Below are 14,509 nucleotides of genomic sequence, written 5' to 3'. Positions count from 1 at the left end.
TTCGGTTCTGGCAGACATTACACACGGTTTCCACCTCTAGATCACATGCCAGTCTTGTCGGCTCACCAACCAAGGACTATTCCACGTTGGGTTTACAACTCGATAGAATTGTAAATGTCTGCTTTCCCTAAACTTGCTTTGTGTGTTTGACGGTGAGTCCGAAAACGCAAACATTCGTCGCAATTAAGTAGTAACTAAACATGTTCTAACAAGCCGCGTATTTGATAGGACCTAATTCTTCGAACAGGTGCCGTAAAGTTTTATTTTGTTGCGTTTAAGACAAGGGAGTTGAAAAGAAGAGTTTAATTGGTGGCCCATGCTTAGTTCGAATAGTTCCTTCTCGATGTTTTCCAAAAATTGAAATGGAAAGTGTTTGTGACTGATGGGAGAAAGAGTTTACCGCTCAATAAAACTGTTATTTTTGGCAAGGTTTAAGTTTGACATTTTGATTTTACCAGATTCCTTTGGCGCCCCATGCTTAGTTTTATCGCCGTACTTTTTACGGATGCTGAGGAATTGGTTTTGTTATATTCTGCGACCAAGCTCGTAACCATCGTATTGGTTTAAAGCGTTGCGTATGCAACACTGCGCTTAAAACAAACTGCAGACTGTTGTTTTTTAGGTTTAGGGCCGAAGAATGTTAGAAATGCTGAACATACATGAGGGAAACCTCTGGTCAAACTCATTTTTGCCACAGAGTTTAGTTTGATGAAATGAAGTTTTGAAAATACCTAAATAAAAGCAGCACATGCGCTTTTCAATTTCTAAAGTCTGTTCAGATGTGCGTTTCCTGTTTAGATTAATCTGTTCAGATGTGCTTTGTTGATGACAAGCAGCTCTTTTATACCTATCAATAGGCTTTATAAACTTCAATATGATTCATCATTTCCCCAGGAATTCATAGCTAACTGTTCGTTTAAAATTAAAATATAAAAACTTACACGCTGAAAATGGAACTTCGGATCGTATTCGCAAGTGTGTTGATGCTGGTGTTCAATTTTAGCACTGGAAACGGTAGGATAGAAATTTCTGTGATTGGCAATATCTGTTAAATGAAAAGTGCTCTGGAAACATATATAACGTATGTCATTGAATTTAAAATATGCTTTTTGGTAACATGAGGTGAATAAACCAAACAGAGTGTATGGATTATTTAAAGCCTTATTTCCTTTTTTCTCAGGACAAATAGTCTGCCACTTCGGCCAAAGAATCACCACAGTCGCAACTGGGACAGTTTCTTATGATACCTACAAGGGAGAAGTCTGTAAAGCAAACTCTCAGTGCGAGAACGTGATTTTTGCAGGATCACCGGGCGTTGGTTGGTTTGGCCCGTGATAAAAGCAGACGTTATTCTCTATTGTGCAAATAAAAAAAATGAACTGCTGACGAACTTTACCACCGCATGGGCGACGTTTTGTAGTTAACTTAAATTTCAACAATAAAAAAATCCGATTGTTGGCATTGCTCACGATTATTAAAGGTAATGTGTAAAAATATGTATGCTATAGGGATGACAAATCAGGTGGGAGGATGTTACCCTCCGACAGCAAGTACCACTTGTTCAGATGTAGCGGCCCGATACGGTGTCACTGGCAATCCTAGCTGTACTCACACGTTATGCAGCACCTTTGCGTGCAACTCCCCTGCAGTACCTAGCGGATGTTCTGGCCAAGTAGCACAAAACGGTAAGTGGAGCTAAAGACCGATAAATTTTTGGTTGCTTTTTTACCACTGGAGTGAAATCCAAGTTATCCTGGTCACGAATGTCGATCAGGTTTCTTTCTTGGTGGTTGGTTCGGACGCCCTGACCGATTTTTCCAATCGTACAAACCGCATCGAAGCGTACAGTGAATACTAATTATAAAACAGCATGTAGATGGATGATTTTAGTTATTGTTCGCATTGCGGAACCTCCTTTTGCAGCTGAGTTGTGTTAGAAAACGATATTTTACCAACAAAAATTTTTGATTCCAGATATTCAAGTACTACCCATGTGCACTGTAAGAGAGTCATACAGCAAAGTTATTGCATGTGTTGACACGCTCTTGACCGGTTATCCTTACCAGGGGACTCAACAGTGTCTGTAAGTGTCTTCAAAATATTGATTGAATCATCGGCTGATGGAAAATATCCAATGTGTTTACTTTCGTTCGCAGAACAAACATCGACGCGGCGATGGCGTGTGGTATCCGTGAGATGGAAACTTGTCTCACCGGTTACTGTCCAACCATCCTAGACACAATTCCTGTTGCTCTTCGCCCAATTTATCAGGTAAAGGGTACGCATGCACCATCCACGTTAGATTTTGGACGCTTAGTTGATCATTTGAAAATTACCGACATTTCTAATGTTACGTCAAATTCAACGCCATCTTATCTGCATGATAATAATAATTAACGTTTTTTGGGTGATTTACAGGAAATTGTACGGGTATCAGCCAACTTCACCAGCCTCAACGCTTTGTTCGACGCTGTTAGACTTACTGACACCACCATTAGGACCGCCATTATCAATACTGCCTGTCTTCAAAGCAACTCCCCCTATCTTCAAAATGTCACTCAGTTGCTAGGAACTTTTAACGTGAACTTGACCTTCGAAAATCCAGTATGCGACAACCAAGTGATCATGGATCTTTACGACGCGGGAGTCGCCGAAATTCCAAACATCCTTAACGCACAAACACACGCGGAACTTTGCACGTAAGCTTTCATGTAGAGATTATACCTACCAAAAATCTGTTTGATTTTCTGGGCATATTCTGTTGCTCACTATTCGATCACGACATTTCTTTGTGTGCTTTTTGAGGCCAATCAACAAACTGCAAACCATGACGGTCAACATATGGCAGACCAGATGCAATAAAACAGCTGTGATCGAACTTCTCCGTCCAATTATCCCCTCCTACTACTCTTCACTCATTCCTGAAATTGAGAAAGGAATTGACATTGCCGTGGATTTGATGACGACATTTACCTTTCCTGGATGTCAATGTAAACTATATGTGAATGTAATTTGTAATTTTAAAAGCGAGTAATACATGTTATTGCTAACAATGGATACATTTGCTGGACATGCAGGTGGTTCAATCAGGACCAGAAAATGCCTAATTACACATGCTTTAAAAAAATATTTCGTATTTTTAGCTCCGACCCAAGCTCCCGGCGAATCTACAACATCAGGTGTAGCTGGAATGAAACAAAAATACCTTCAGCAGTCGCTGTATCTTGTTGCGGTGGCAGCCCTCACAGCTGCCGCTCTCTAATTTCGAATAACAACCACCAGCGGTACTATTTGATTTCCGCAATAAGCTTTGGTTTTCAGTGTATTTTCGACCTTGCAAACGATTGGATGTCTTCACTAAAAAGTATAAATTCCACGGATAAAATCATACTTTATGGTGTGTGATTTTTCATGCTACTTTTTTGCGACTTGTCTTAACAATTCTGTATACTTTTAACCTTTTTCTTGCTGATTACACGTACACCGATATATGCTCATAATTTTTGCTTTAGACTGGTATTAACTGCTTTGCCTTCATCACATGCATTAAATTAACTTGGCAATGAAACTGGATACACGTTGTACGAGATACACAAGATGTTTCAAGTAAAATTGTGCGCACGGATGTTTTGTTTATTTAAACATTAAAATCTGTCGGCCTGTTGAAGGGTTTTCTGGAAGGCCAGCACTGTCACAATAAATCCGTTTTTTGTTACTTTGCAATAAATCGGATTGCTTTACACAAGTGTTACAAAACTTGATTTACAAAAGGCCTGATACATATAACGATTGAATTTCGGAGACTGGTAAGTTGAGTTTGACCTAAAGAAACGATGGTGTTATTACTGTTAAGGAACAATAATGTTTTACGTCGTTTAGAATCGTAGGCAGTTAAAGTTTAATAGCATTGGCAGATTTAAAGGGTTAACACCCCGGCAACTAATATTTGCTAATTGTTTGCTAGCATATGATAAATATTTTGTTTTATGGTTAAGCGGGAAAGCGGGTTATATTTTTTTGACCATACCGGGATATGAACCCAGGATATCCTGGCCACGAATTCTGATCAGGTTTTTCTTCTTGGCATATGGGTCGGGCGCTTTACCAATGATTGTAGGTTGGTATTACCCAACTTTGACGATAAAAGTCTCCCACCTGGCGGGTGGTGCATAAAATGAGTTAAATGCAGTATCCTAAAACATTCTTACTTACTGAGGTCAACATTGTGCTTTTTTTGCACGCAAACTGACAACCTGCCTGGAATGTTTGTCAAGCGTAATCGCCCGTTGCTATCGCATGACCCAATGCAATGTATTAATAGTAACACATTGCACAATCTCCGACGTCAATACGTGGGTTCTTACGGGTATGCGGTTTCTGTCATTATTATGTGTGGTGGTATTATTCAGCACGAAAATATGCAAAACGTGTCAAGTATAAACTTACTATAAACTTACCTTGATACTAATACAATAGGAGATTGTACAAATTCTGATATATTCAAAAGTACATCTAAGCATGGAAACTATGACGAAAATATTGCGAAGCATGCATACACACTTAGATTAGTGTAACGACGCAATTCACATTCGATTATATTTAATAGGATTTTGTGTTTATTTTACCATCGGTATCAAACAAAATTTCGTGTTGCCAAACATAAACTTTACTGTCCTGCATTATTAAAGCACAAAAAGCAGTTTCATGCAGTTATTAGGTCTAACTGTGCAACGAATACCCTTGTTTGTTTGTTTCTTTGTTTGTTTAGAGTATGCACACCACGCTTGATTTCTTGATTATTTTACCACTACCTCGTCAAAGAAGTTATCGTGTATAATTAGACGCCCTAGATCTGTTGGTCCAATCACAGCAAAAGAAGCTTGTGTTGTCCACATTGTCACGAATTCATACGTGAAGACACTACAAAGAAAATATTTTCAAAGATTAACCGGCGCCAAATACGTATTTGCAAATTTTTGCAAAACTACTTTGTTGTTGTGTACTTTATATAATACGTAACCATACATAAAAACACGCGTGTGCTAATTTAACCGTGTTTGTAAGATTCATACTTCTGTGTTTTGTAGTGTCTGATTGTGTAAAAGTTTGCCTCTGTTTTCTATCTGCTGTGTTCTGGTCACTGGACCATTTGTTTATTTTGCTTAATTGGGAAAAGTTTGGCCACACATTAGTGTAGTTTCTGGAAGCTAAGATTGCGCAACTTGTTGTGTGTGACATGTTTAAGAATGTCAATGTTAACAAATTAATTTTGTGCTTGTTGTCTTGGGCATACACAGCAGACAATAAAAAACTTGAACCTCAAACAAAAGGCACTGAAGCCATAGACGACGAGCATTGTGGTATTGTGTGTGTTCGGAGTTTTCCGAAGAATGGTTTTGAATACATAATAAATACCTTGATGGGCTTTAATGGGAACATGTGAGAACGTGTTTTTCGTATCCACAAGCGCCTGGTGTAGTTACCAGCAGCAATAAGCTAACATGTCACGAGTCAAATCAGAAAAGAGCGCAGACACGGGAGAAACCAACAGGAATTATTATTGCAAGTATTCTTGTGTCCATTTCTAAGACAATACAAGATTTTACCGCGATTTCCATTACAAAAGGAACAACACATGCGCTTACTTTTTTTGCTCACACATGTTAAAAAAACGCATACCTTCAGATATTTTGGTGCTGTTAGAGAAAATCGGTTTATGTACGCAATAATTTTTCTGCAAACGTAGTTATACGCACTACACAACCTCATATTTGCATTTAAACTCAATCAAAAAAATGCCAATGTTATTGTAGCAATAGAAAAGTATTACGCAGGAATTAAAAGTAAGTTAGCAATACAGACAACGGTAAATCAAAATTTTTTCGTGAATTGAGCAAACAGGGTAAACTAAGCGAGAAGAATACCAGCCGAGAGTCAAAGGAACTATTGCGCAACTTTTATTTGTGCGTCCCATTTTTCAATACGCGATTCCCCTTGAGGCCGATCACCGTAACAATGCGTTGAAAAGGAACGTTACCTGTCAGAAGAATAGAACAATAAACGTACGGGACGAGTGCTTATTGGTGAGTAAACAGTATCCGCCCCTAACCCATCACGAACAGGTTTGGGCCTCAGTTTGAAAGATTAACCTCCGAATTCCACCATCTGAAGTTCGATATACAATGAAGATATTTTAGTGTATTTTTCAAGGCAACAAAAGGATATCTTGTAGCAAGCAAGTTGATTGTGTCAGCAATGTCTTATGGTCAGCTTGGTGAAAGAGTTTAGCAGATAAATTTACCCAAGCGCCATATATAATATCTTAACAACCTCATATATTTGCATGCTTTGTTGGCAATTCATAGGTAATGGTGAGCGGTTATTTATTTTATTAATTTGAAGATTATGATAGTACTACTACAGGAATTCCAAACAAAAACGTTGTGTTAAAACAACTTAGTTTAGAAATAAAAACATGAAATCTCATGTTGCGCCTCTGAGTGTGTTGGTGATATTCATTTTTAGAACCGTAAACGGTAAGTACGAAGTTTGACAAGATGTGTCATGCAAATCATTCGTAAAATTAATTGAATATATTTGTTTTAATTTGTAAAGTTGGGTGATCCAACTAATCATGTTTATCAAATATAAAGTTTGTTTGCACAAACAGGAGGCCTTTTATTTTGTTTAATTATTTCTCAGCTCAGATCGTTTGTCACTCCGGAAAGAGAGCCACTGCACTCGCTACTGGTTCAGTGTCGGCGGATACCTACATGGGAGCAATCTGCGCCGCAAACCAAACTTGCGAGAGCACGGTTTTCTACAGCGATGCAGGAACAACTGGCGTCGGTTGGTCCACACTAACGTCATTCACTACAAGTCTAAAAAGTATAATTCGAAAAATAACAACACAATTTTGATAGTGATGACCCAGACTGGGGGATGTTTCTTATCGGGAGGAAACACCACATGTCCATATTTGGCGAACCAATACAACGTCACTGGCCATCATAACTGTACGCACACCGAATGCAGCACCTTTGCATGTAACTCTCCTGTAGTACCCAGCGGATGTCCTGGTCAAGTAGCACAAAACGGTAGGTGGAGCTAAAGACCGGCAACAAGGCTAGGTGTTAAATTGCGAAATATGGTAGTCTACAGCAAAGAAAAATGACACTCTAATTAAATTGCAAAGAACATTCCCTTTTGGCACAATTGAACGTGGGCGGATAAAATAGCAGATGTAACGTCGGTAAACTAAAGTCGACAGAATCTTTACGAAATGCCTTTCAGCAACAACAACAAAACAATACGAAATAATATTGAGTTGCATCATTTCAGTTCTAAACGTTTTCGCAAATCTTTCCTTTCTCAACGTCCTTTCATGACGATATTTTATCAAAAGAAAGTTTACGTTTACAGATATTCAAGTACTCCCCATGTGCACTGTAAGAGAGTCGTACAGCAAAGTTATTGCATGTGTTGACACGCTCTTGACCGGTTATCCTTACCAGGGGACTCAACAGTGTCTGTAAGTGTCCAAAGATAATTACTGAAAGAATTAAGAATGTTTTTGCGAAAACACATATATTTGCTTTTGTTTTCAGTACAAACATCGACGCGGCGATGGCGTGTGGCATCCGTGAGATAGAAACTTGTCTCACCGGTTACTGTCCAACCATCTTAGACTCACTTCCCGTTGCTCTTCGGCCTATTTATCAGGTAAAGAGTTCAGCACCTGCGTCACATCCTAACGTTAACAAAACAAAGTTGAAGGCATAAAATGGGTGGAATATTGAAAACCAGGGCTTCTGAAATATTTTCAATGCAGACCTTTAACCGATCTATAAACTATCGATCATTGTTATGTTTGGTATTTACTACAGGAAGTTGTACGGATATCAGCCAACTTCACCAGCCTCAACGCTTTGTTCGATGGTGTTCAGCTAACTAACGCCACCATTAGGAACGATATTATCAACACTGTATGTCTTCAAAGCAACTCTCCTTATCTTCAAAATGTCACTCAGTTGCTAGGAAGTTTAAACGTGAACTTGACCTTCGAAAATCCAGTATGTGACAACCAAGTGATCATGGATCTTTACGACGCGGGAGTCGCCGAAATTCCCAACATCCTTAACGCACAAACACACGCGGAACTTTGCACGTAAGCTTTCATGTAGAGATTATACCCCCCAAAAATCTGTTTGATTTTCTGGGCATATTCTGTTGCTCACTATTCGATCACGACATTTCTTTGTTTGCTTTTTAAGGCCAATCAACAAACTGCAAACCATGACGGTCAACATGTGGCAGACCAGATGCAATAAAACAGCTGTGATCGAACTTCTCCGTCCAATCATCCCCTCCTACTACTCATCACTCTTTCCTGAGATTGAGAAGGGAATTGACATTGCCGTGGATTTGATGACGACGTTTGTGTTCCCTGGATGCGGATGTAAGTTATATGTGAATGTAATTATTTACGAAAGAAGTTTAATCTAGAAAGTTTGACGTCCATCAAGAATACAGTTCGATTGTGCATATTTGTTTTTTAAGCACATGTATACTTATTCATTCATTCAGCTACGACCCAGGATTCCAGCGCTTCTACAGTCGGGTCCTCCTCCTCTGTAGCTGTGACTCAGGGTCCAGGCGCCTCCACGACTTCAGGGGTAGCTGGATTGAAGCATAAGTTCTTACAGCAATCGTTGTATCTTGTAGCGATTGCGGGCCTCACTGCAGCGGCCCTGTAATTTAGAACTACAACGACCAGCGACAATTGTTTGATTTCAGCTGCATGTGTAGTTTAGAGTATAATATGTGTCACCTTCACTTTAAATGAGATTTTAAATATTCGTTGGTACGGACGAAAGTATTCTTGTTTGTCTTTTCATGCTTTTCCGGCATGTCTTCACGTTTCCGTACACATTAAATATTTTAGCAATATATTTTTTCAATTTGTGTAATAAATTAATTAGGAACAACACATTCGGATTTATTATTAAAACTGCTGTAAGTAAATAGAGAAACTCATGTATCTTTTGAGGAAACTATTGTCTGCAGATTAGTATGTCTTTTTAGGCAACCTAACAAAACCCCTAACTTATGTCAGGAAATGTAGTTAGAAAAAACGATTACGCTTATTAAAATTTATCAGGAAACAGTTACATTTTTTTGCAAGCAAACTCGTCTCGGCTTGTAATGCAAAATGTTGAGACGTGTGTGCGCTGATATTGATAGCTACAGAGTTGAACGCAATGTCAAGAAGCGGACAATTCAGGACGCGAGTTCGTATCCTTTAGGATAAAATTCGCAGAATAATTTATAATTCTATTTGAATAATAAATTAATGATGCCTAAATCAGAAAAATAGATTTTTGTCAATAGATCTGCTGACATAAATAAGAGACTTGCTGCTTTAAAAAGACTTACCAATTGCAGTAATTGTGCAACTATTGTCCGAAGGTTTGTATAAAAGTACTTCGTTTTACTGATGTTAGTTTAGTTTACTGCTGGGGTATTTCCTGGAGGCCAAAGATTGTCAGAAACATACAACCCTTGGCTTTAAAGCAAATTTGAAATAAAGTCCTGAAACAAATATAATGTTTTATCCATCAGATTGGGTTGCAATTAGTTTGAAAGGCGCATCTGATTATTATATGATCAGGAAGCATCAGATCGGTAATACAATCTGCATTTATTTTGTGTGCCAGATAGTCAGTGTTGTTGCAGATTACATCATGCCTGGCAGCAACAGCAGCTCAAGGAATACTGGAGTTATCATTTGAAGATAAAGGACAATTTGTCATTCCCAGCTCACAAATATCATGACCAGCAACAGCGTCTATAATTTCTCACGATCGGGCTCCAAAATGATGCAAACGCGCCGAGTTTGTTGTTTGAAAGTTTGTCAAAGCATTAGGCAGCAAAAACATTTGGGTTTAATTCAGTCTGTTTTTCGTTGTTAACAACAAGCAAGGTAACTTTAGCTTCAATGCTTCAGTTTCTTTGCTTCCTTAGCGCATTACGCCGCTTTCGTTTATCTTAAACGTGAAGTTGAAAGGAATGATAAATATAGTGTTCTGTAAAAGTAATAAAATACTGTAAAATATTCGGTTCTGGCAGACATTACACGGTTTCCACCTCTAGATCTCATGCCGGTCTTGTCGGCTCACCAACCAAGGACTATTCCACTTTGGGTTTACAACAACGATAGAATCGTAAATGTCTGCTTTCCCTAAACTTGCTTTGTGTGTTTGACGGTGAGTCCGAAAACGCAAACATCCGTCGTAATTAAGTAGTAACAAAACATGTTCTAACAAGCCGCGTATTTGATAGGACCTAATTCTTCGAACAGGTGCCGTAAAGTTTTATTTTGTTGCGTTTAAGACAAGGGAGTTGAAAAGAAGAGTTTAATTGGTGGCCCATGCTTAGTTCGAATAGTTCCTTCTCGATGTTTTCCAAAAATTGAAATGGAAAGTGTTTGTGACTGATGGGAGAAAGAGTTTACCGCTCAATAAAACTGTTATTTTTGGCAAGGTTTAAGTGTGACATTTTGATTTTACCAGATTCCTTTGGCGCCCCATGCTTAGTTTTATCGCCGTACTTTTTACGGATGCTGAGGAATTGGTTTTGTTATATTCTGCGACAAGCTCGTAACCATCGTATTGGTCTAAAGCGTTGCGTATGCAACACTGCGCTTAAAACAAACTGCAGACTGTTGTTTTTTAGGTTTAGGGCCGAAGAATGTTAGAAATGCTGAACATACATGAGGGAAACCTCTGGTCAAACTCATTTTTGTATGCTATAGGGATGACAAATCAGGTGGGAGGATGTTACCCTCCGACAGCAAGTACCACTTGTTCAGATGTAGCGGCCCGATACGGTGTCACTGGCAATCCTAGCTGTACTCACACGTTATGCAGCACCTTTGCGGATGTTCTGGCCAAGTAGCACAAAACGGTAAGTGGAGCTAAAGACCGATAAATTTTTGGTTGCTTTTTTACCACCGGAGTGGAATCCAAGTTATCCTGGTCACGAATGTCGATCAGGTTTCTTTCTTGGTGGTTGGTTCAGACGTTCTGACAGATTTTTCCAATCGTACAAACCGCATCGAAGCGTACAGTGAACACTAATTATAAAACAGCATGTAGATGGATGATTTTTGTTATTGTTCGCATTGCGGAACCTCCTTTTGCAGTTGAATTGTGTTAGAAAACGATATTTTACCAATAAAAATTTTTGATTCCAGATATTCAAGTACTACCCATGTGCACTGTAAGAGAGGTGTACAGCAAAGTTATTGCATGTGTTGACACGCTCTTGACCGGTTATCCTTACCAGGGGACTCAACAGTGCATGTAAGTGTCTTAGAAGATTCTTTCAAAGTACAAAGTAGCCTATGTGCTTTGCAAATATATCCGTTATGTTTACATTTGGTTGCAGTACAAACATCGACGAGGCGTTGACATGTGGCACCATGGAAATGAAAACTTGTCTCATCGGTTACTGTCCGACTATCTTGGACTCACTTCCCGTTACTCTTCGGCCCATTTATCAGGTAACGAGTTCGGCACATTCTCCAGTAGCAAATAGGTTTGTATTGATACTAAAGAAACCACATCTTTGCAGTTTTAAAATTGATTTTTAAAATCCACGCAACATAATGTGGTATTGTTGTTATGGAAAGTTTTATATTTTTAACTAGATGCTTGCATTGATATACTGATATATTTTCTGCAAAGCTATTAAACGTTTTAACTGCCCTTTCTCCATTTATTGATCATCAATATATTTTTATTTTTAGATAGCCATACGTTATGCAGACCACATCACCAGCCTCAACGATTTGTTCGACCTTCTTTTTCCTCCTTCTTTGTTGGACACAACCATTAGGAACGATATTGTCAGCACTGCCTGTCTTCAAAGCAACTCCCCTTATCTACAAACCGTCCCTCAGTTGCTGGCAAGTTTAAACTTGAACTTGACCTTCAAAAATCCAGTATGCGACAACCAAGTGATCATGGATCTTTACGATGCGGGAGTCGCCGAAATTCCCAACATCCTTAAAGCACAAACACACGCTGAGCTTTGCAAGTATGACTTTTCTGTCAAGTGTTTTTGCGACCCAAGGTGGTTGCTTAGAAAGTAATAACATAATTTTTTAATTGTTTTCAAGGCCTATTAACAAACTTCAATCAATGACGGTCAACATGTGGCAGACCAGATGCAACAAAACAGCTGTGATCGAACTTCTCCGTCCAACCATTCCCATGTACTACTCTAACCTTATTCCTAAAATTGAAAATGGAATTGACATTGCCGTGGATGTGATGACGTCATTTGTGTTTCCTGGATGTCAATGTAAGCCGTTGTAGATGTAATTTGTTTGTAAAGCGAGTGATAGGTGTTATTGCTAACAATACATATATTTGCTGGACACGCGGGCAGTTCAAAAGGGTACAAAAAATTAACTACACACATGCAAATAAACACATGTTTTTTTAGCTGCGACGCAGGATCCCGGCGAATTTACAACCTCAGGTGTAGCTGAAATAAAGCAGCAACACCTTCAGCGGACGCTGTATCTTGTTGCGGTGGCAGCCCTCACAGCAGCTGCTCTCTAATTTCGAGAGATAACCGGTGTATTCTATGCCTTGCAAATAATTGGCTGTCTTCAGACAACATTTAAATTCAACAGATTAATTATGCTTTATAGTGTGTGATTTTTTATACTACTTTTTTGCGATGTGTCCTAAAATTCTGCATATTTTTAACCTTTTGCTTGCTGATTACACGTACACCGAGCTCATCATGCGTGGCTCCGTCAGGTATAAAATAGGATGTAATATAGACAATCAGCTCGAGTGTGATCTTTTCTTTTTGACAGAAATACTAATTTCGCCTATTGACATCGTCGGTCTTTGGCGCTTATGCAAATAGAAAAAAATAAATCTCCCGGATTAGATGACTTTCCTGCAGAATTTTATTCACCTTTTGAAATAACTTGAAAAACATGTTTATGACAGCTTGGAAATATACAACGGCAACTGGATCGCTCTCCAACACGCAAGCGCAGGGGGTGGTAAGATTAATGTCAAAACCTGGAAAAGACTCTCTTCTACCAGGAAGTTACAGGCCGATAACTACTGAACGTAGATTATAAAATTGCCTCCAAAGTTACAAACACGCGATTAAAATCGGTTTTGCACCAACTAATTTCTGCCAGTTAAAATGGCTTTATATCCGGTAGATAAATTGGTACGAACATTCGCCTTTTGTTCGACGTAATCGATTTCGCAGATTTTCGTAAAATCCCCGGTGTGATATGGTCCCACCGCCCATGTCCCATGTCAATACCATAATTCAGACTTTGCATGCCCGGAACAAAACAAAAGACACTTATTCCCTTCTGAAACATAGAGCCTCTCATAAACCAAAAGCACAAGATATTTGTGACAAAAGGTTAAGTAAAGAGACCCCATGGCCCCTTGTTTATAAGCATGTCTACATATCAACCATAGAAACCAAACTAAGAAGCTTCCAAATAAAAATTAAATCTTAATGCCGTGACAACCAATGAGCAATTACATTCTTTTGAGAAAATAGATAGTAACATGTGCCTTTTTTGCAAGAAGCATGTACAAACTGTGTGTCATCCTTTTTGTTCGTGCCCCATTGTCATTGTGTGCTGGGAAGATGTTACTTCATTTTCAAGCGCCAGAATACGACAAAATCTAAATTTAACAGATGCAGAAAAACTATTTGGAATTCATTTTGATATACCAAGCAATTTTTTTTCAAATTGTGCGATGTTATTTGCAAAATACGTTATTTACATGAGCAAGTACGCGGAAACGAGCCCGACCTTTACGAAATTTGGTAATTTTTTGAACAATGTACGTAACTGTGAAAAAAGACATACTGTATACTTGCATAAAACTAAATGGTCGTGTACTGTCTGAAGTGTCCAACATAATTTGTCCTTATGTGTGAATCGTGTCTTGTACTGCATGTGGTAGCGTATTTGTGTTAAATTAAAAAAACAGCCGTAAAAAAAGGCACGGTCAAGGGTCCAGTGGGCGTGTTTTGTGGTTATTGTGTCACCAGACTTACTTTGTATTGACAGACATCCCTTAAACACAAATAGTAGATATCATGCTGTTTTCAACACCACAGAGAAACATGGAAATCATGATTTAAATGATAACATTGACAAACACAAAAAAAAACTTTATTCTCTGATGAAACAGTACCCTATAGCGTCTACGGGGAATTTCCGTTACTGAAAAGTTGGTGGGAAAGATACTAATCAGTGTATAAACTTCATCGACTCTAAATTAGTTACGGTTGTACATGATTTCTTCGACAAAGAAAATTGTCTGTATTGTATATGATTTCGTTGTTGGCAAACGAAACTGCGTGGCTGTGAACATGAAAGGGATATCGTGTAATTCTTTATATAAATCCAGGAGGAAATTGGGCAATTTTCCGTTCATTACTTTTC

The 14,509-nt window shown here is 38.7% G+C and overlaps 3 protein-coding genes across 3 annotated transcripts; all 3 read left to right on the top strand.

Annotated features, from left to right (window-relative positions):
- Positions 1 to 950: 950 nt before the first annotated feature.
- Positions 951 to 3,552, top strand: LOC145888689 (uncharacterized). The gene is made up of 8 exons (XM_082979504.1): positions 951 to 1,014; positions 1,181 to 1,318; positions 1,509 to 1,685; positions 1,975 to 2,083; positions 2,157 to 2,271; positions 2,419 to 2,699; positions 2,806 to 2,990; positions 3,156 to 3,552. Exons 1-8 carry the CDS (start codon positions 951 to 953, stop codon positions 3,260 to 3,262), a joined length of 1,176 nt encoding a protein of 391 aa, XP_082835630.1. The 3' UTR covers positions 3,263 to 3,552.
- Positions 3,553 to 6,347: 2,795 nt separating this feature from the next.
- Positions 6,348 to 8,965, top strand: LOC145910127 (uncharacterized). Its single transcript, XM_082997154.1, has 8 exons — positions 6,348 to 6,536; positions 6,703 to 6,849; positions 6,924 to 7,097; positions 7,423 to 7,531; positions 7,608 to 7,722; positions 7,887 to 8,167; positions 8,274 to 8,458; positions 8,587 to 8,965. The coding sequence occupies exons 1-8, from the start codon at positions 6,476 to 6,478 to the stop codon at positions 8,754 to 8,756; spliced, it is 1,242 nt and encodes a 413-aa protein (XP_082853280.1). The 5' UTR covers positions 6,348 to 6,475; the 3' UTR covers positions 8,757 to 8,965.
- A 1,957-nt stretch (positions 8,966 to 10,922) lies between these two features.
- LOC145888681 (uncharacterized) lies at positions 10,923 to 12,629 on the top strand. The gene is made up of 6 exons (XM_082979492.1): positions 10,923 to 10,965; positions 11,255 to 11,363; positions 11,449 to 11,563; positions 11,810 to 12,099; positions 12,182 to 12,366; positions 12,511 to 12,629. The coding sequence occupies exons 1-6, from the start codon at positions 10,923 to 10,925 to the stop codon at positions 12,627 to 12,629; spliced, it is 861 nt and encodes a 286-aa protein (XP_082835618.1).
- Positions 12,630 to 14,509: the final 1,880 nt, after the last annotated feature.

The sequence above is a fragment of the Ascidia mentula genome, chromosome 1, assembly GCF_947561715.1.
Source record: "Ascidia mentula chromosome 1, kaAscMent1.1, whole genome shotgun sequence".
In the NCBI taxonomy this organism is placed as follows: Eukaryota; Metazoa; Chordata; class Ascidiacea; order Phlebobranchia; family Ascidiidae; genus Ascidia; species Ascidia mentula.
The sequence above is the reverse complement of the archived record's forward strand: the minus strand, read 5'-3'. Positions and strand labels throughout refer to the sequence as shown.